The sequence below is a fragment of the Dendrobates tinctorius genome, unplaced genomic scaffold (genome assembly GCF_039654945.1).
Source record: "Dendrobates tinctorius isolate UK_male_01 unplaced genomic scaffold, ASM3965494v1 ptg000149l, whole genome shotgun sequence".
NCBI classification, from domain to species: Eukaryota; Metazoa; Chordata; class Amphibia; order Anura; family Dendrobatidae; genus Dendrobates; species Dendrobates tinctorius.
The window spans coordinates 4680001-4701393 of NW_027361816.1; the positions used below are offsets into that span (position 1 = coordinate 4680001).

Consider the following 21393-nt stretch of genomic DNA (forward strand, 5'->3'; position numbering starts at 1 on the left):
CATGATGCGGGGAACCTGGTTATGGTAAAACTTTTGGCTCTGCCACACAGGGATAGATTAGTTTAATGTGTTGGGGTGGTAGGCCAGTCTGAATAAATGTGTTTTCAGGACACGCTTAAAATTGTGGGGATTGGGGACTAATCGTATTGACCTGGGAAGTGCATTCCAAAGAATTGGCGCGGCACGTGTAAAGTCTTGGAGACGGGAGTGGGAGGTTCTGACTATTGAGGATGCTAATCTCAGGTCATCAGCAGAATGGAGGGCGCGGGTAGGGTGGTATACTGAAACAAGGGAGGAGATGTAGGGTGGTGCTGAGCCATGGAGGGCTTTGTGAGTGAGGGTAATAAGTTTATACTGAATTCTGGAGTGGATGGGTAGCCAGTGTAATGACTGGCGCAAGGTAGAGGCATCGGTGTAACGATTGGTGAGGAATATGATCCTGGCTGCAGCATTCAAGACAGATTGGAGGGGGGAGAGTTTGGTAAGAGGGAGACCGATTAGAAGAGAGTTACAATAGTCGAGACGAGAATGAATAAGAGAAACAGTAAGAGTTTTTGCAGAGTCAAAGGTAAGAAAAGGTCGAATTCTAGAAATGTTTTTGAGGTGCAGATGACAAGAGCGAGCCAGTGATCGAATGTGGGGGGCAAAGGAAAGCTCGGAATCAAGTATGACCCCAAGACAGCGGGCCTGTTGCTGGGGAGTAATAGTGGAACCACACACAGAAATGGCAATGTCGGGTATAGGTACATTAGTAGAGGGAGGAAACACCAGGAGTTCAGTCTTTAACAGGTTCAGTTTCAGATATAGTGAGGACATGATATTAGACACAGCGTTTAGACAATCGCCGGTGTTTTCTAGAAAGGCTGGCGTGATGTCAGGAGAAGAAGCGTATAATTGGGTGTCATCAGCATAGAGATGGTACTGGAAATCAAATCTACTGATTGTTTGACCAATAGGGGCAGTGTACAAGGAGAAGAGGAGGGGACCTAGAACCGATCCTTGGGGGACCCCAACAGTAAGGGGAAGATGAGAGGAGGAGGAACTGGCAAAAGATACAGTAAAGGAGCGGTCGGAGAGATAGGAGGAGAACCAGGAGAGAACGGTATCCTTGAGGCCAATGGAACGGAGCATAGTGAGGAGGAGCTGATGATCCACAGTGTCGAATGCTGCAGTGAGATCCAAGAGAATTAGCATGGAGTAGTGACCATTTGATTTAGCTGTTAGCAGATCATTAGAGACTTTAGTGAGGGCAGTTTCAGTGGAGTGTAAAGAGCGGAAACCGGATTGGAGAGGGTCGAGAAGAAAGTTTTCTGAGAGATAGCGGATAAGACGGGAGTGGACCAGGCGTTCCAGGAGTTTAGAGATGAAGGGAAGATTAGAGACAGGTCTATAGTTAGCAGCACAGTTTTGGTCGAGGGATGGTTTTTTAAGTAGTGGATGTATGATGGCATGCTTAAATGAGAAGGGAAAAATACCAGAAGAGAGAGAGAGGTTAAATATTTTAGTTAGGTGAGGGGTGACAGCAGGGGAAAGGGACTGAAGGAGCTGTGACGGAAATGGGTCACTGGTGCAAGTAGTTGGGCGAGAAGATGCAAGGAGCCTGCTTACTTCTTCTGTGACTGGTTCAAAATCAGAGAGTGAGTTCGATGCAGTGGGGGAGGGAGGACAGTGCATGGTATGAGGTGATTGGGAGATAATTTCCTGTCGGATCTGGTCAATTTTTTCTTTGAAGTAATTGGCCAGATCGTCAGCTCGGAGCTCCGTGGTTGGGGCCTGTACTCTTGGATTGAGTAGAGAATGAAAAGTGTCAAAGAGACGTTTCGGGTTATTGGACAGTGAGGTGATGAGGGTGTTGAAATAGGTTTGTTTGGAGAGGTGAAGGGCAGTGTTGTATGTTCTAAGCATAAACTTAAAATGGATGAAATCTTCGGGTAGATTGGATTTTCTCCACAGACGTTCGGCGCACCTGGAGCACCGCTGCAGGAAACGTGTTTGCACCGTGTGCCAGGGTTGTCGCCGTCTGCGTTGTGGTGTTCTATTTATAGGGGGTGCAAAATCATCCAGGGCACTTTGAAGTGTTTCATTGTAATGCTTCAATGCAGAATCAGGACAGGAGAGGGAGGAGATAGGGGCCAATGAAGACTGCAAGTTCTTCATAAGTTTCTGGGTGTTAATGGCCTGTATGTTTCTATAAGTATGGACAGTGGGGGTGACCTGAGCAGCATGGCAGTTCTTGATAGAGAATGAAAGAAGATTGTGGTCAGAGAGCGGGAGAGGGGAGTTTGCAAAATCATCCACTGCACAAAGCCGAGAGAAGACCAAGTCGAGGGAGTTTCCGTCTTCATGCGTTGGAGAATTAGTAAGCTGCGAAAGGCCAAATGAGGAGGTTAGAGATAAAAGGTGAGTAGCAGATGGTGAGAGGGGAAGAGCAATGGGGATGTTGAAATCACCCATGATGAGGGTAGGGATGTCACAGGAGAGAAAATGTGGAAGCCAAGTGGCAAAATGATCCAGGAACTGATGGGAGGGGCCGGGAGGACGATACACCACCGCCACTCGCATGGAGAAGGGGGTGTAGAGTCTGACAGCATGGACCTCAAAAGAAGGGAAGACAAGTGAGGGTACTTGAGGGATAACCTGAAAGGTACATTTTGGTGATAGGAGCAGACCAACGCCTCCACCAGCTCTATTGTCTGATCTTGGGGTATGAGAGAAGTGAAGCCCCCCGTATGAAAGAGCAGCAGCAGCGGTAGTTTCTGACTGCTGGATCCAGGTTTCAGTAAGAGCCAGGAGGTTAAGAGAATTAGAAAGGAAAAAGTCATGAATGAAGGAGAGTTTGTTACACACTGAGCGAGAATTCCAAAGTGCACAATTAAGAGAGACAGATGGCATGCAGGGAATATTAATAAGATTAGAGGGGTTTCTGAGTGTAGCAGTCGGGAGGTTTGACTTTCTATAACATGGGGGACCAGGGTTGGGAGCAATGTCTCCTGCGACTAGGAGAAGGAGGATAGAAAGAGTGAGCAGATGGTTAAGTGATTTGTGAGAGCGTCTCTGATGTTGAATGGTGGGACTGACTGGATCTGTGCAGTTTAACAACGTGGAAAGAGCATGAGTGCTATACATAGGAGAGGAAAGAAGCGAGGGGCCAATGTGGATGGAGTGTAGAGAGTTAATGCCAGGGCGGTGGATGTGTGTGAATGCAGCGGCCAGGATATACATTACACAAATGAATATGGTATATATTTGTTGTACTCCAAATGTACAGGGAGTAGATGTATATAAATGTCTTACCTGTCTCCTGCCCTGTCTAACTGCCATGTTATAACTGCCAGTACTTTGATAAACTGTACTTCGATAAAGTGTGCATAAATGCCCCCTGCATAAATGCTATCCCCAAGCTATGTCTGAATATATAGGAGGAGGATAGAGGATAAAGGAGATTTTGAATTTCTGCACACAGTTGTGGACACTGTACACTTTTGGATTGTGTGAGGCACAATGAATATCTGAGCGCTATGTGACAGGCTCGATGGCACAGCTGTGACAAAAGTGACTAGAGGATAAAGGAGATTTTGAATTTCTGCACACATTTGTGGCCACTGTACACTTTTGGATTGTGTGAGGCACAATGAATATCTGAGCGCTATGTGACAGGCTCGATGGCACAGCTGTGACCAAAGTGACTAGAGGATAAAGGAGATTTTGAATTTCTGCACACACTTGTGGACACTGTACACTTTTGGATTGTGTGAGGCCCAATGAATATCTGAGCGCTATGTGACAGGCTCGATGGCACAGCTGTGACCAAAGTGACTAGAGGATAAAGGAGATTTTGAATTTCTGCACACACTTGTGGACACTGTACACTTTTGGATTGTGTGAGGCCCAATGAATATCTGAGCGCTATGTGACAGGCTCGATGGCACAGCTGTGACCAAAGTGACTAGAGGATAAAGGAGATTTTGAATTTCTGCAGACACTTGTGGACACTGTACACTTTTGGATTGTGTGAGGCCCAATGAATATCTGAGCACTATGTGACAGGCTCGATGGCACAGCTGTGACCAAAGTGACTAGAGGATAAGGGAGATTGGATTGCTTTTAAAAAAGCAGTTTGCGGAGCAGTGGGTAAACAGCAATGCCAGCCTGTCAGGAAGCCTTAAAAGGCAGCCCAACAACCAACACCACTGATACACCACAATATAGCCTCCCCTTGCACTGCACACACAGTGACTGGTGTGTTGTGCAGGCCAAATCGCTAGCAGCAGAAGTAGTTTTTTTTTCTTCTCAGCAGGACAAAAATAAAAAAATTGGGATTGCTTTTAAAAAAGCAGTTTGCGGAGCAGTGGGTAAACAGCAATGCAGGAATGTCAGGAAGCCTTAGAAGGCAGCCCAACAACCAACACCACTGATACACCACTATATAGCCTCCCCTTGCACTGCACACACAGTGACTGGTGTGTTGTGCAGGCCAAATCGCTAGCAGCAGAAGCAGTTTTTTTTTCTTCTCAGCAGGACAAAAAAAAAAAATTGGGATTGCTTTTAAAAAAGCAGTTTGCAGAGCAGTGGGTAAACAGCAATGCAGGAATGTCAGGAAGCCTTAGAAGGCAGCCCAACAACCAACACCACTGATACACCACTATATAGCCTCCCCTTGCACTGCACACACAGTGACTGGTGTGTTGTGCAGGCCAAATCGCTAGCAGCAGAAGCAGTTTTTTTGTCTTCTTCCCTGCCTAACGCTCTCCCTACAGAATCAGCAGCAACCTCTCCCTATATACTGAGAACGGCAGAAGTAAGATGGCAGTCGGCGTGCACGCCCTTTTATACCCCCTGTGACGCCCACCAAAGCAAGCCAATCACTTGCATGCCCTTCTGAAAGATGGTGGTGACCCCTGCCTATGTCATCACGTTGCCCACAGTGTCCGTGGATCCTGATTGGCTGAAAAAGAGCGCAAAACAAACTTTTGAAATGCGACTTTGGCGCGTAAGTCGCCGACCTCGTGGCCGACCTCATCCTAGGGTCGGGTTTCGTTTCATGAAACCCGACTTTGCCAAAAGTCGGCGACTTTTGAAATTTTTCGACCCGTTTCGCTCAACTCTACCCATTACACATAGCGATATCGCTAGCAATATCGCTGTAACGTCACTTGTTTTGTGACGTAGTAGCGATATTGCTAGCGATATCGCTATGTCTGATACTTACCTCCGACTGGCTCCCCCACTGTCTGTCGCTGATCGCGCAAGAACGTCCTGGACCATTTCTCGTCGGGCGCTTCCTGCTCGGCTTCCTGCGGCGCCGACTAGCGATGCTTGGACGCGGGTGGGAGGATGTTAGGATCGCCGCGTCTGACAGGTAAGTAGCGACCCCCGACCGCTGCTATGTCGCTGGTGAGATCTGCCTGTGTGGCAGCTCACTAGCGACCACTTAGCGATGCACCAGCGATCCATATCGTTGTCGGGATCGCTGGTGCATCTCTTAGTGTAACGGTACCTTAAGGCTAGGGTCACACTACTGTATTTCCTCTCAACCGAGAGAATCAGGCCGATAATGCTAATTACACTGATTAGAGTTTGATCAGACCATGATCAAAGTATGATCGAATTTTCTCGGATGAGAACATGGAAAAAGAAAATTTCTCCAGCTTCTCCATTCTGTTAATTATTATTATTATAGCGCCATTTATTCCATGACGCTTTACATGTGAGGAGGGGGTAAACATACTAAAAACAAGTACAGTAATCTTAAAAAATACAAGTTGCCACTGGTACAAGAGGAGAGAGGATCCTGCCTGCGAGGGCTCACAATCTACCAGGGATGGGTGAGTATACAGTAGGCAAGGGTAGTGCTGGTCATGCAGCGGTTTGGTGGCTCAGTTGCTACTGCAGGTTGTAGGCTTGTTGGAAAAGGTAGGTCTTCAGGTTCTTTTTGAAGGTTTCCACGGTAGGTGAGAATCTGATATGTTGTGGTAGCGCGTTCCAGAGTAAGGAGGATGTGTGGGAGAAATCTTGTATGTGATTGTGGGAAGAGGAGATAAGAGGGGAGTAGAGAAGGAGATCTTGTGAGGATCGGAGATTGCGTGCAGGTAAGCACCGGGAGACGAGGTCACAGATGTATGGAGGACACAGGTTGTGGATAGCTTTGTATGCAATGGTTAGGGTTTTGAACTGGAGTCCTTGGGTAATGGGGAGCCAGTGCAGGGATTGACAGAGCGGGGAGGCTGGAGAATAGAGGGTGGACAGGTGGATTAGTCGGGCAGCAGAGTTTAGAATAGATTGGAGGGGTGCAAGAGTGTTAGAAGGGTGGCCACAGAGCAGGAGATTGCAGTATTCAAGGTGGGAGATGATGAGGGAATGGACTTGGGTTTTTGCAGATTCTTGGTTGAGGAATGTACGGATCCGGGAAATATTTTTGAGTTGAAGTCGGCAGGAAGTGGAAAAGGCTTGGATATGTGGTTTGAAGGAGAGATCAGTGTCAAGGATTACCCCAAGGCAGCAAGCTTGTGGGACTGGGGAGAGTGATGAGCCATTTATTCGTAAAAATGTGTCATCCGAGTTCATAGAATCATAGAATCGTAGAATCGTAGAGTTGGAAGGGACCTCCTGGGCCATCTGTTCCAACCCCCTGCTCAAAGCAGGATTCGCTAAATCACATTGATTTTTTCATGGGCTCATTGACTTGCGTGGCAGAGTGTGATCCAAATATTGGATGCAAATCATGCATCCTGCAATTTTTTTCCTCAGACAGACTGAGGAAAAAAATTGGGCATGTGCAGGACCTCATAGACTAATATTGGTCTGAGTGTGATTTGATGTTTTGTCAGATTGCACTCGAACCGAAAATATGGTAGTCTGCATTAGCCCTTAAACTGATAGGCAAACTGTTGGGCAAACTACATGGCCTAAGGCCGGAGTCACACTACCTGTCATGACTCTTTTGTCAGGTGTCACCAGGACCAGGGGCTACTTTCCTGTCTCTTATATTAGGGGCGCCCTAGCTAACCCTGTTCCCTAGATTACTTCTGATGGTGAAGATGCCGGGGCAACATACCTTGCCTTAGCTCCTGAATCTGCCCTCAGTCTGTACCCTTCCTCCCACCCAGGGGAGAGGGGTGTAGAAGTGTACCGTAATACACCAATCAGACTAACAAGGTAATATGAACATAAGTAACGAAAAATACCAAACATACAAATATACTCACACATATAATAGAGATATGCAACGGGGAGTGGAGGATGGGGTTAAACCAAAGTAGGAGAAGAAAGGAAATTATCACACACTCAAAACCTACAGTCAAAGATAAATCCACCAAATGCCTTCTCCAATAACAACCCACCAACAACATCCAGCCATGCAGCATAAGCTAACTCTGTCAATGAGTGCAAGCCAGGACCCTGATCATATAGGAGATGGAAGTGTCTAACAATGCACAGCTGAGAGCATTAACACAGGAAAACTTCTATGAGCTCTCAACTGAGCAGATTCACCTCTGCGATGCTAAAAGAAATGTACATGATTTAATATGAAGGTGAAGTGCTTATAATCAGTGCAGGAGTAGGAGAAACCAGATGCTGTGGTTTTCTGGCTCCACTCTGTCGTGCTAAACCCGTGACACTACAGTATAACATGGCTGATTGCTATGCGATAAAACATTGCATAGCACTCTGCCCAGTGTTATTCTATGGGGCAGCTCAGATCTGCGATAATTTTCTCATGCCGACTTGGCATGAGAGAACAATCGCAGCATTCTGCGATTGGCAGCGAGACTCTGCTCACTCGCAACCATACAAGTCTATGTGTGCGAGTGAAATGGTATACGCTGATGCTGGCAGCAGAAGAGATGGCAACATTTCTTCCCCCATCTACTCCACAGCTGTGCTCCGATTCTGTCATGCGAGATGATCAGAGCACAGTAGCATGACAGTCGGTTCCCGCTCGCAGGAGATCAGGAGCAGAGGGTCATTAGTATATCCCATCCGATGCTCTCGCATTGGATGCTATAGGCTGGTGTGACTCCAACCTAACAGTCGGATGCTTATGGCAGACCAGGGGGCCTTTGTTTCCTCTCGGCTGCCATTGTAAAGATCAGACCCTACAGAAAACTAAATGTCTGAGTACCTAATGTACACAACATCTAATTATAAATCAAGTCTCTCACAGCCAGGGATGTGTTTACAAGATGGGAGTGAGGATTAATTTGGGAAATGAACACCGCCCCCTCCCACGGACTAGTTCTCCACAGGCTTTAATGGCAAAAGGGTGGTAAAATGTTGATTGTACAGGTATTGAGGTATCACCAAGACACAAAATAGACATGTTAGTGTACTAAACAAGGGTGCAATCAAGACATGGTGGTGGTTGGGCACATGTTCACACAACCCAAACCCATTATGAATGGGTAATGAATGACTGAAAGGAAAATGGTCATCTGAAAAAATGCTATTAACCTGCAGATATGGGGTTGATCTGTAGGTTAATAGCATTGTAAAGCTGCCCAGCTTCAGCACTTAGAGCTACACTGCCGGGCGGAAATTAACTTTATTCCCCCAGCAGCATTCCAGGTTCAGTCACGGGGGCGGCGCCGGTGCAGGTTCAGTCACGGCTAAGTGTACAGAGAGCGGGAGCTGTAACTGTGGCCCCAATCCTGACTGACAACCGGCCCTAATGCTGAGCTACTATCAGTCAGTGGAGGGGAAACGGTTATAGCTCACTATACACAGTGCGATGACTGTTAAGAATGGGTCACTGAGGAGGATGGCAGGAACAGGCTAAGTCACCAGAAAACCAGAGAGGTTGGTAACTAAGCGGATTGCAGACCCCTGATCCTTTCAACACCACTAGCAGTAGCCATGGAGCATTACTACGATGCCCTAGATGCCTCGGCACAGCTGGAGAACCAACTAAGCCTAAAGTCAGAAAGGTGAAATCTAAACTGCCCTGGAGCAGATCCCCAAAGGAATAGACAGACCCCAAACATATATTGTCAGTGTGACAAGATGAGACACAAACACAGGCAGAGAACAGACTGAGCAAACGGTGGGGCCCAAGCTGTCTAGACAGGCCAGGACAGAAAAGGTACTGTCTGCAATCATGCACAAAAAATCCAACACATCTGATATACAAAAAACCTGAGGCCACACGACCTCACCTCTGCTAGATCAGCACTCTGGTATGAACTAGAAGCAATGCAAAAGATACTAACATAACAGGGGACTGAACAAACTGACACAAGCTGTAACATGAGCGGGGCCCAGCGCTGCCCCCAGCAGGGAGTACGCTGAACTCTAGCAACAAAGCAGAAAGCAAAAAAAGGCACAACCAGACTAGATGCAAAGGATTAGCAAAAGAATCACTTAACTGAACCATGCAGATCAGGCAGGAGACAATAGAACTCCAAATGCACAAAGAGGAAATCACCAGCAACAACCAAGGGAAGCCTGCTCAATTATATGCTCCCAGCCAGCAATCCCAGATTCCCAATTATCATCGTCAGGTGGCAAACTTCCATCAACCTGGCCAGCTCCACTACTCCCAGTAACCACCAGAGGGAGCAGAGGGAGCTCCGGCTCAGAAGTCCGAGCAAGGGAATTCACAACAGATGACTGAACCCACGACGGTGCTGCCCTTGTGACTGAAGCCGGGATGTTGCCGGGAGGAATAAAGTTAAGGGTCTAAGTATTAGCACAACTATTAACCTGCAAATTAATAGCGGTTTCAAGTGACAGGTTCCCTTTAAATGAATATGTAATAAATACTACACTGGGGCTAAATCACCAAAAACAGCAACTACGGTATATGCATTAAAATAAAGTTTCTATTAATTATAGTAAAATGCCTATTAAAAAAAAACAGGCCAATAATATGGAACTAGTGGTCCTTTGCAGTTGTGCAATACTATAGTTGTAAATGTGTCATATTGTGCATAAAACTAATGTACAGTATGTGATTTCACCAGTACTATGTTAATCATCTATAAATAATAAATTACAGCTATAAACCACATATATCACAAGTGTCTCTGTGCAATGTATATCGCAATGCCAGAAGGTAATAAATATAGTGCTATCAGTTGTTACTTAGTAGTGGTAAGTGTAATAAAAATAGCAACTAATTCTCGCTTCCAATGTATAATGCATAGAGCTATATTGGTCAAGCCGTCACTACGGTGTCATTAGTTGTATTAAGTACCAGTACAAGTATCACATTGATATATATATAGCATCCCTGATACTTAGTAGCTCACAGCATTCTCCTGCATCGTAAATACATTGACAATGTGATACTGTATATTTTATGAGAACCTTGCAGGGTAAATATCCTGACCTCATGGCGCTGGTTGGGTGAATGCCAAAAGCATGCAGACCTGTTATCTCAACAACGAGCGGCTACTATAAAAATTTAAAATATACGTTTTGTATTGGTGGTAAGTACAGTATGTTCATCTGTGCAAGCCGGCATAAGATTTGGCAAAAGTAACATAAAGGGGAATATTATGCAAGACTGGTGCTTCATACGCTAGTCAATAGTCTATAGCACTCTGGAGGAAGGTAAAACAAATTTAATAAGAAGCCAACGCCTCTTAATAAATGTGGCACATCTTTTGGGCAGTCCATGCACCCCAAAAATGAAAACTATGCCAGCCATGAGCTTCACCAGCCATTAAAATACAATATACGCCAGATTTTTAGGATACATTACAATACATTAGTCTCATGATGACAGAACATAGCCCTCCCAGTAAGATCCACCTATATTTTAGCAAAGTCTAGTGAGCAATGGAAAAAGTAAAAAGGCAAATTATTGCACAAGTAGTCCAAGTGATATAATTGTCTAATTATTTCTGGTTCAACGTGCACACAACTGTGCACCTAGATACTGCTTGGACTAAATCTGGGCTGGCTAACTATTAGAACAATTAGCAATGTTGGTCATTGCGCTAACTTTAACTCAATGGCACGCTTTACAACTCGAGAGGAAAAACTATGAGATGTGAATGTGTTGTTCATGTACTGTAGGTGTTGCCTAGTACTTGATGGTGAAGGTTCCTAGGACAGGAAACAATTTCCAGGCGTACACTTAAAAGAAAACCTATTGCGCAGTGTAATCTGGAGATTTGCTTAAAGAGATGCGTTACCTTGATTGCAGAGACCAGGTATGAACAAAACCAAGAACAGTTGCAAGGCAATTGTAACTTGCTGAAAAGTTAATGTAGACATCACCAGTTAAACTGAAATGAACCTGGAAGTAATTATGGTTATAGCACGGAAGTTAGGAAAAACAGAGAAAATGATGGACACCTGGTTATAGCTGACCAAAGAAAAGTAGCGGCAGTAAAGGCAATTGTGGACAATGTTACTTAATACGCATACACCTGGCCTCTGACAGAGCCAGCCTTAAAAGGCCTAGCGTGATGATGTCAAAGAATATGTGAACACTGAGTGGGTCAAGTAAGTTTTACATTACTAGAATAGCAAAGGTAGAGCACAATGCAGCATTCTAAGGAGAAATGTGCCAGCTTTATTATTTATGGCAAATACAAGTATTTATTAAAAGACATTTCAGAAGAGTTCACAGATCCTCTTTAAGTGGAACCTGTCAATCAGGAATAACACTGTTAACCTGCAGATGTGCGGTTAATCTGCAGTTTAACAGCATTATGATGCTGCCCGGCGCCTGCACGTAGCCAAAAACAGCAGGGAGAAAATGATCTTTATTCTCCCCGCCAACATTCGTTATTAAGTCAGAGGGGCAGGGCGCCACCAGTTCAGTCATCACTTTGACTATACAGAGCGGCGCTGTAACCGTGCCTCCGGCCCTGACTGTCACTCTACATTGCGGTCAACTGTCAGTCTGAGCCAGGGGGACAGCTAAAGTGTCCGTTCTGTACACTCAGACCAGTGACTTAACTGGTGATGCCCCCGCCCCATGACTGAATACCGAATGCTGGCGGGGAGAATAAAGATCATTTTCTCTGCATTCGACTACGTGCAGGCACCGGACAACAACATAATGCTGTTATCCTGCAGATTAACCGCATATCTGCAGGTTAACAGTGTTATTTCTGGTAACAGGTTCCCTTTAAGGATTATTTTTTACTTTTGTGACATTAAATAGCAGAATTGGGATTGCAATTCTGCCGTATAATACAGATTTGGCCAAAGCTTACCTAATAGCTTATTTTCATCAGTGCAGCTAACTATACAGGGTGGGTCATTTATATGGATACACCTAAATAAAATGGGAATGGTTGGTAATATCAACTTCCTGTTTGTGTCACATTAGTATATGGAAGGGGGAAACTTTTCAAGATGGGTAGTGACCATGGCGGCCATTTTGAAGTCGGCCATTTTGGATCCAACTTTATTTTTTCTAATGGGAAGAGGGTCATGTGACACATCAAACTTATACTTCCCCTGATGAAGCTGCTACGGGCAGCGACACGCGTTGGGCTGTGCGGGCACCACCACATCCTATTGGGTAAATATGGCTCAGCTATATCTTTGATTATAATTATGTGATACAGATATCTATGAGAGCATTTTTTCATTTATGTGCTATTTATCTTATTGCTGGGTAATTCCACTGGACAAATTTGGCTTTTGTATATTGTGTGACTATAATCATGTGATACTGATGGTAATGAGAGAACTTTTTCATTCCCGTGTTTTTCACATTTCATTGCTGGGTAGATTTCTGCCTCATTAGTCCTCTCATTTAGACATTGGTCACATTATTTGCCATTTTCAAATGTGATCCCTTTGGTGGTGGTCTCTTTATTCACACCATTATTTTTTTTATACAGTACTGTGGATAGAGTATATTTTTTGCCTGCTCACCATTCTTTTGTATGTTTTCATACTGCTGTTTTTAATTGTTTTTTATCCTTAGCAATTTGTCATCTTAGTAAATCCTTTTCTATTGATCAAGCATGCTGTGTGTGCACTGCTCGTGCTCTTTTTTTCTTCTTTGCTTGTGTTCACAGTGTTTTAGCACATTGGTTGCACCAAGCTAAATAAATTGTTTGGTATCTTGTGGTGCCCACCATCCTCCTCATTTTGACACATCAAACTTATTGAGAATTTCACAAGAAAAACAATGGTGTGCTTGGTTTTAACGTAACTTTATTCTTTCATGAGTTATTTACAAGTTTATGACCACTTATAAAATGTGTTCAATGTGCTGCCCATTGTGTTGGATTGTCAATGCAATCCTCTTCTCCCACTTTTGACACAGTGATAGCAGCACCGCAGAAGAAATGCTAGTCTAAGGGGGTCAGATTCCTTGTAGGAATGCTCAGACCTGACCCCCATAAAGTGGTGGCGCACCATCTTGCTGGAAAAACTCAGGGAACTTGCCATCTTCAGTGCATAAAGAGGGCAACTCATCATCATGTAGCAATTTCAGATATCCAGTGGCATTGAGGTTTCCATTGATGAAGAATGGCCCCATTATCTTTCTAACCCATATACCACACAATACCATCAATTATGGGTGTCAGGTCTGAGCATTCCTACATGAACAGTTTCCTGGAAAGTGGACTGGTCATCGTGGGCCAGTTGAATGGCCACCAAGGTCTCCCGATCTGACCCCCTTAGACTTTTATCTTTGGGGTCATCTGAAGACAGTTGTCTATGCTGTGAAGATACGAGATGTGCAGCATCTGAAACAACGGATACTGGAAGTCTGTGCTAGCATTTCTTCTGCGGTGTCGCTATCACCCATCTTGAAAAATTTCTCCCCTCCCATATACTAATGCGTCACAAACAGGAAGTTGATATCACCAACCATTCCCATTTTATTTAGGTGTATCCATATAAATGGCCCACCCTGTATTTACTAATGGGACTCAGAGAGTCGGAGATTCATCTCCTGTCTGGTGGGTAGTACATGATGTTGCCCTGTCACTCCCTATGATGTAGACTGCAGCTCTGCTAATATAGACTGTGTGCTTTGTGCGCAAAGTCATCTGCAACTAAACAGAAAGTCAGCGCATTTGGTGAAGATTTATATTTCAGCAAAGATGAAAAGTTTTACAACCACAACAAAAAAAATCATATGAATATATCAGGTAGATGCCGCACATATCCTGCGGCAAGGAGCTTCCAAAAACGAGTCTGGGGCTGCAATACAAGACATCTAAATAAGGTAGAAAAAGTGGCATAACCACATGTATCTGCTTTCTTCAAACAACAGATTTAAAGTAGAAGTCATGGATGTGTGGAAAAATATACGAACAGAAAAATCAGCAAGAACAAATAAAAATGTAAAAGATGACAAATTACTGTATGTGTTCGCTGACAAAATTGTAAATGGCAAAAAAAATGGAAGGTGATCAGCAATTAAAAGGGGGTTAACAGGGATACAAAAATGAATTGCTTTCTTCTGAGCTGCAATACCTGACACGACCCACAGACTGGTGTGGCGCTGTTTTTAGAGAAAGCTGCTACTTTAACACTGCACAGCCCTATAGCTGGCAATATTTGGGGGTTACTGAGGACTGCATAGACAGAGATTACCTTTGCTGACACATTTGGTGACCCTATTATAAGGGACCATAAGAAAAAATGAAGTACCATATTAGTTCCTGACACCCAGATGACTAAATGATACCAACCTGATATCTACTTCCAAGTGTCGTAAGTTTTTTATTTTTCCATCGACATACAGTAGCTGTATGAGGGCTTGTCTTTTTTTGCCGGACAAGTTGTATTTTTAAGTGTCACCATTTATTTTACAATTCAACGTACTGGAAGTGGAAAAAATCCAATTGCAGTGAAAATGAGAAAAAAAATGTAATTCCACAGTTGTTTATTGGGTTTTGTTTTTAAGGCGTTTATTGTGAAAATAAATTTGGGAAAAAAAAAGGTTTTTCTCACCTTTTTCTGAGACCTGAAATGTTTTAATTTTTACTTTGATAGAGCTGTGTGTGATGGCTTGTTTTTTTTTTTTTTAAATGGTGTGCAAATATTTTTATTGTTTTGGTAGATATGACATTTTGATCACTTCTTTTTTCATTTGTTGGCAAAGTTGCAGCAACCGAAACGCCACAATTCTGCTGTTTCATTTTTTTTCCTTTCTCTTTATGTAGCTAACCGAAGGGTTATTGAATTCTTCATTTTGATAGAGCAGACTTTTACGTAAAATTCCCAAATTTTAGGGATACCTGCAGCTCCCCCGATAATCATGTGTCTGGCATCACAGCTGCATGTGTTGCGGCTGTGTGACTGTCACAACACATACATGGAGAACCTGTGTGTTGTGACTGTCACACAACTGCGACACATGAAGCTGTGGTGCCAGACCCCAGATTATCGGGAGCGCTCCAGGCATCTGGGTTCCGATGCAGCTTCTTCTGTAAGTGCTATAGCTTGCCAAATAAGAAGAGAGCCGACGATGTTCACTCATCTCTAGTGATAACCCGTTATGAATGAGTCACCGAGGAGGAAAAACAAAAACAAGCTAAGCCACATAAAACCAGAGAGGTTGGTAACTAAGCGGATTGCAGACCCCTGATCCAATCCACAACAACTAGAAGTATCTGTGGAGCGTACCTACGATGATCCTAGACGCCTCGTCACAGCCGGAGAACTAAAGCAAGAAAAGTGGAAATCTAAACTGCCCCAGAGCAGACCCCAAAGCAATAGACAGCCCCCAAACATGTATTGTCGGTGAGAAAAGATGAAAACACAAACACAGATAGAAAAATAGGCTGAGCAAACGATGGGGCCCAAACTAACTAGAAAGGACAGGAAAGGAAAGATGCTGTCTGCAATCACGCACAAAACCCTGCCAAAAAATGTCCAACACTTTCTGATAACAAAAACCCTGAAGTTGCTAGACTTCAATTCCCTATATCAGCACTCTGGTATATTCTGAAGACAGAGCAAAAAGAGACCAATCTGATCAGGGACAAAAAGCAAACTAGCATAAACAGAGACATAAGAATGGAAATTCAGCACAGCCCCAGCAGGGGCTGGCTGACCACAAAAACTGAGTAAACCAGACCAAATCTCATGTGAAAAAAATAGCAAAGTACACTTAGCTTGAGAAGGCAGGAACAGAACTGGAAACCAGAACCTCAGGGCAGGAAAATCACCAGCACAAAATTAGGGAGTCAGCGGTCTTAAATCCAGAGACTCCTGATGTCCACTCACAGTCCTCCTCCTCAGGTGGCAGGTCTCTGCCATTTAGATCAGCTTCATTACCTACTGTCACCACTAGAGGGAGCCCGGATGGAGAACTCACGACTCCTCTGTCAACACAGCCAGCTCCACCACCCTCACCAGAAGCCAGAGGTAAACCAGAAAATGAGTTCACAACAATAACCCATGGAAGAGCCAACCACCTTATGGCTTGTACAGTGAGCAGGCACAACACTGGGGGTCAGGGTTTGGTGTAGTTCCAAGTACAAGAGGAACCAGCTGCAGCAGCATCACTGGAGCATTTATGATGTCTGGGTATCCACACAAATAATAAACATGAACTCTGGTGAAAAATACCAAGCCCTGGGTGCAGATGGTTGGGCGAGTTCAGATGGAATTCAAAGTATACCCAACAAGATGTGTCACCAGTGTGTCACATCCTCCTGGAAGATCTGGGGTTAGAAAATCTTTACGTGATAATCACAGATCTTCCATTTAGCCTGTGTGTTTTGTGTCCAATATTAAATGGATTTCATTTCCTTTGGTGTTGAAGAGGCTAACGACTCTTTATATGCTGGTTGGAAACATGCAGCTCCATCTCACTGCAGCTCCTGACCTGGTCATTTCCTCTGTCTATAAAATATGGCCAGACCTTATATTTCTCGCCGGTGAAAGTTTACTTCCCGGTTCCCTGGAGTTGCTGTGCCGAGTTGAAGATTGTTCTTGCTGCTGGAGATTGTATGCTGTTTTTGGGTGTATGCTTTCCTTGTTATTCTATTATCGTTTGGTTTGTACATTTCTGTTGTACTTTTAAATACTTTTCTACCTTTGGTGAGTGTTACTTGTTTATACACTAACATTTCTGTCCCAGACCTCCTGGGGGAGGAGATAGCTTAGAGCAGTGGTCCCCAACCTGTAGTTCAGGAGCCACATGTGGCTCACGGTCCCATGAATTGTGGCTCGCGACTATCTGCCAGCTTGGTGCGTTAGCTCCAGGTCTAACAAACAGGTATGAAGAGAACATCTCAAAATGGTGAATATTGTGAGCAGCCCAGTACAGAAGAGCATATCTGGATGCACATATACTGTCTGGGGGTTTAGAGATGATATAGGTATGATATGCTGGAGGATGGTACTATCTGTTGGAGGAGGTTCTTGAAGCTGGATGAGACAGTGTGTTGGGAGTCCTTGATGGGAGAATACAGAATGGGGGTATTGTGCGAACAACCCCTGCATCTCAGTGTACTTCTTCGGAGTGATTTATGTGGAAAAGCTTTGATTTTCATTATACCTGTAATGGGGGCTTTGGTTGAGGGGGGTGGGAGCAGGATCTGGCTCGCGCCCCTCTCTCAGTGCTGAATGTTGCTTGCGACCCTCTCTCTAAGCTGAATGTGGCTCTCAAGGTTAGAAAGCTTGGGGACCACTGGCTTAGAGTATAACAGGAGAGCAGTAAGGCACGTGACCCACACCTTCTCACCATCAGAGGTACCTTTGGGAAAAGGGAAAGATAAGGCCTCAGCCCTCGGGACAGTGCGGGGTCCCTTTCCCTAATCACGTATGGAGACAGGATGTAAATTCAATTAGTATTTCATTGTTAAAATGTTAGACAAAAGTATAAAAATAAACAGGCGTAACATTAGAAGTATAAAGTGTTCTATAAATCCTTTATAAAGAAGCATTAAGACTGTAATGTAATGCTTTTTAGAATTTTGAGCAACATTTTTAAAAATAAAATTCCTATTGAATTTATATTCCACTGGATCAACTTTGTATTCCATATGAACTTCCCCAATCAGTAACACTCAAGGCTTAATATTTTTCTCCTGATATCATGGTAACACAGCATTCAATCATCCATAACACTACTGCCTCCCAGTTAGATTGCATACATTGATACGGATGTACATTTTGGCTGTATTTTACTAACGCTTGGTCACTTCATGACACTGTTGTTTAGAAGGATATCCCCAAGGCAGTAAGTTATCCCATCTACACTTATTAATTGCTGGGGAGACCCCAGGCATAAATGAGAATAGGGCTCTGGAACCCGGCTTTGCAATGGCTTATCGTCTGTAGGATTGGTGGAACAGTTGAGCATTGAGCTTGGATTTCTAGGGCAGTCCCATAATCAATGACTAGAGAAAAAGCTGATCATGGGCACTTCCACTCCATTGAAGACTGGGCTTTGCAGAGCCTGATTTCTGGGTTACAGATTCCACATTTTTGTAAACCAACTGTGACCTCCTGCAGTCCCAAGAATGGGGCTAGGAATCCTATGGAAAGGGATAATTTGCTTTCTTGGGAATAACCTCTGAAGCATTTTACAGCTTTATACGATAGTTCGCCATTTAAGAAAGGTAATTGGGAATTCTGCAATTAGTGTTACTCGATGTAAAACAATACTAGTATAGAGGGGCATAATGCATTTCCTATATGTGGGGTTAACTATGCATTAAGGTTTTGTTTTTTAATGATGTCTTACGGTGAACGGATACCATGGTATCCATTAAGACATTTTTAATTACATGCTCCTTATCTAAGGTAACTATCTAAAATAATTGAAGGCTGCTGATAATGTTTTCGCTTTTGATTCTACACATATTATACAACATCCTGGCTCTAAAAATCCAGATCCGACGTATCAGATATAATCCTATCACCGTTACATTGTAGTTTAATGACTAAAAGGAAATACTACACCTGTAGAACACAGAACTCCAATCCAAGCAGTCAGATCACTGCAGAATGTCACCAACGTGTCATATTCAGAGTATATCCTAGAGATGCTTGTCTGAACAACAATAACCTCTGCAACAATGATTAGGACTACAAGATGAGGCTTATCAGCTGATCATGCCAGGCTGACACACACCACAGATAAGGGGTTTATGGAAGGCTTTAACCTAGAGTTTGGAGCAAGTTGCAGACAATCCTGCTACTCGTAATCCCCAGATACAAATTCCGTAGGAAATGTCACTTATTATTAGGTCGTGGGTCTAAAACTGGCTGGCTCTATGTTATGCACTACAAAATATTGCATTATCTATTCCGACCGAATGCAATTATCGAAGTATAGATTAATACAATTAAGTAAAAAAATTAATTAAGAACCCAAATTAAAGCCAATGCAATACATGAATGGGTGTCAATGCAGAATTTTAGGGGGTACTGGACACATAGCGCGCAACCCCTCTGTATACAGGGACCCTTAACATGACCATAAATATGAGCATCAATTTACCCTTAACATGACAATAAATATGAGCATTAATTAACCCTTAACATGACAACAAATATGAGCATTTATTAACCCTTAACATGACAATAAATATGAGCATTTATTAACCCTTAACATGACAATAAATATGAGCATTTATTAACCCATAACATGACAATAAATGAGCATTAATTAACCACATAATGGCAATAACTGCATCCATATTGCCAAAATGATTGGATGCAATCAATAGAAACCCCTCAGGAGAACTTCTTGATCTTTGGAGGTAATTGTGACCTAGGCTTGACAATCTGCCAAAGCATTGAAGAGATGTCACTGTGGAGCACATCAAACATCAGCTGTGGATTTTTTTCAGCAAAATTTGGATTTGTTTCCACCTAGTAAGGAGTTAATAGAACCCAGTGATGCACTGAATGGATGGTTTATTGTGTGTTCACATACATGGTTACATCTGTTTCCAGTAATAGGTGAGCTGGTAAATATGGATCACATGTTGCCACAACTGCATGCAGAGCAGGAAGCCTCAGGAGCAGGAGGAGCTCCATTAAACTTGTTACATTCTTGCTAAGCTGCAATACAGATAAAAAAGAAGGGGGCTCCAAGCCCAGTACTTACACAAAGACCCCGAACAGCAATGCCCGGATCCCCAGCTCTTCTAATAGTGCCCTCATCATCCACAGGCATCAGAGGCACTGGCACCAGCACCATGCACAGGGCACAGGGCTCACCCAGGAATGGCCACAGAGCTGCTAGAGTTTAAGTGAAGGATCCAGGATGAATGTGACTGCAGTTCTGCTGGGAAGACACCTGCACTTATTCTGAAGCCTTCCAGGTCTGATCAGGGTGCAGGAGGAGACAGCTGGGGATGTCCTGGGAGGTCACTCCAGAGAGAGTTGGGCTGATGTCACAATAGTGAGGAGGAGGTCAGCACAGAAAGGACCTGGATGTGACAGCCAGCTGCAGTGTGATCCAGAGACTGCTCTATCACCATCAGTCTCTTACTGCACAGGTTGTTCTGCACATGCTAGGAAATCCCTCCCTGCAACTGCACAGGATCTCCTCAACTACCCAGTGACTCCAGCTGTGCCTCCTCTGCACACAGACACTGCCTCCCACAAAAAGCCTCTGATGACTGGGCTGAGATTTCTACAAATCCAGCACACATTCATTAGAAGATTCATCCTACAATATGCATACAAAGATACCTGGCTAGGATTAGAATTGGGTTCACATTGTATATTAATAGATGATTTCTTGCATGATGGGTTTTTTTAGTGCTTGGATAAATTGCCAGTGCATGGGCATTTATCTAGTCCAAATTTGAAGAAGTAGATAGTAAAGGAACCTGTCATGCTGCCCAAACGACTGGCACGATTGCAGCCTGGTGAATTATTCACTGAAAAGCTCTGGAATTTCAGAGAAAATATGTTTTAAAGATTCAATAGGGGATCATAACCTTAGCAGGAGACCAACTAGTCCAACCCTCCCCCGATGGATCTTTCAATCACTTCTGCAAGAAAAGTCTCCCTTATCTGTCCATGGGGAAAGACCTGTCCATCACCTGCAGCAGCGCTGGAAATACCCGTCCGGGGGCGGCACTGGGCTAGTCTTTAAAAGGACTACATCAGCACAGAGTGACTGTTCAAACCTAGTACAGGCGATCTGTGCACCATGGTGGGGTCAATGATTTATATACACCTTAGCACTTGCTTGTTTTCCATTCTCCTAAGGATTTGCGAAGCCAGAGCTGTCAATCAAAGAAGGGTGGGGAGTAGAGATAGATGGAAGACACGTAGGTGGGAAGGTGTATATAAATGATTGGCCCCGCCGTGAAGCACCGAGAGTACTTGGTTCGGACAGTCATTCTGTGCTGACGCTGACAGGTTCGCTTTAAAAGGAATCCGCCACCTATTTTTTCACATATAAGATGCGGCCACCGCCATCAGGGGCTTATCTACAGAATTCTGTAATGCTATAGATAAGCCCCTGATGTAACCTGAAAGATAAGA

The 21393-nt window shown here is 44.0% G+C and overlaps 1 protein-coding gene across 1 annotated transcript in view; it reads right to left on the reverse strand.

Moving 5' to 3' along the window:
* The window catches only part of PLPP4 (phospholipid phosphatase 4), a 252006-nt gene extending 231582 nt beyond the window's left edge, over positions 1-20424 (reverse strand). Inside the window, exon 1 of the mRNA XM_073546626.1 lies at positions 20000-20424. Coding sequence (XP_073402727.1) covers positions 20000-20058 — 59 coding nt within the window. The 5' untranslated portion in view covers positions 20059-20424. The remainder of the gene's footprint in view (positions 1-19999) is intronic.
* Positions 20425-21393: the final 969 nt, after the last annotated feature.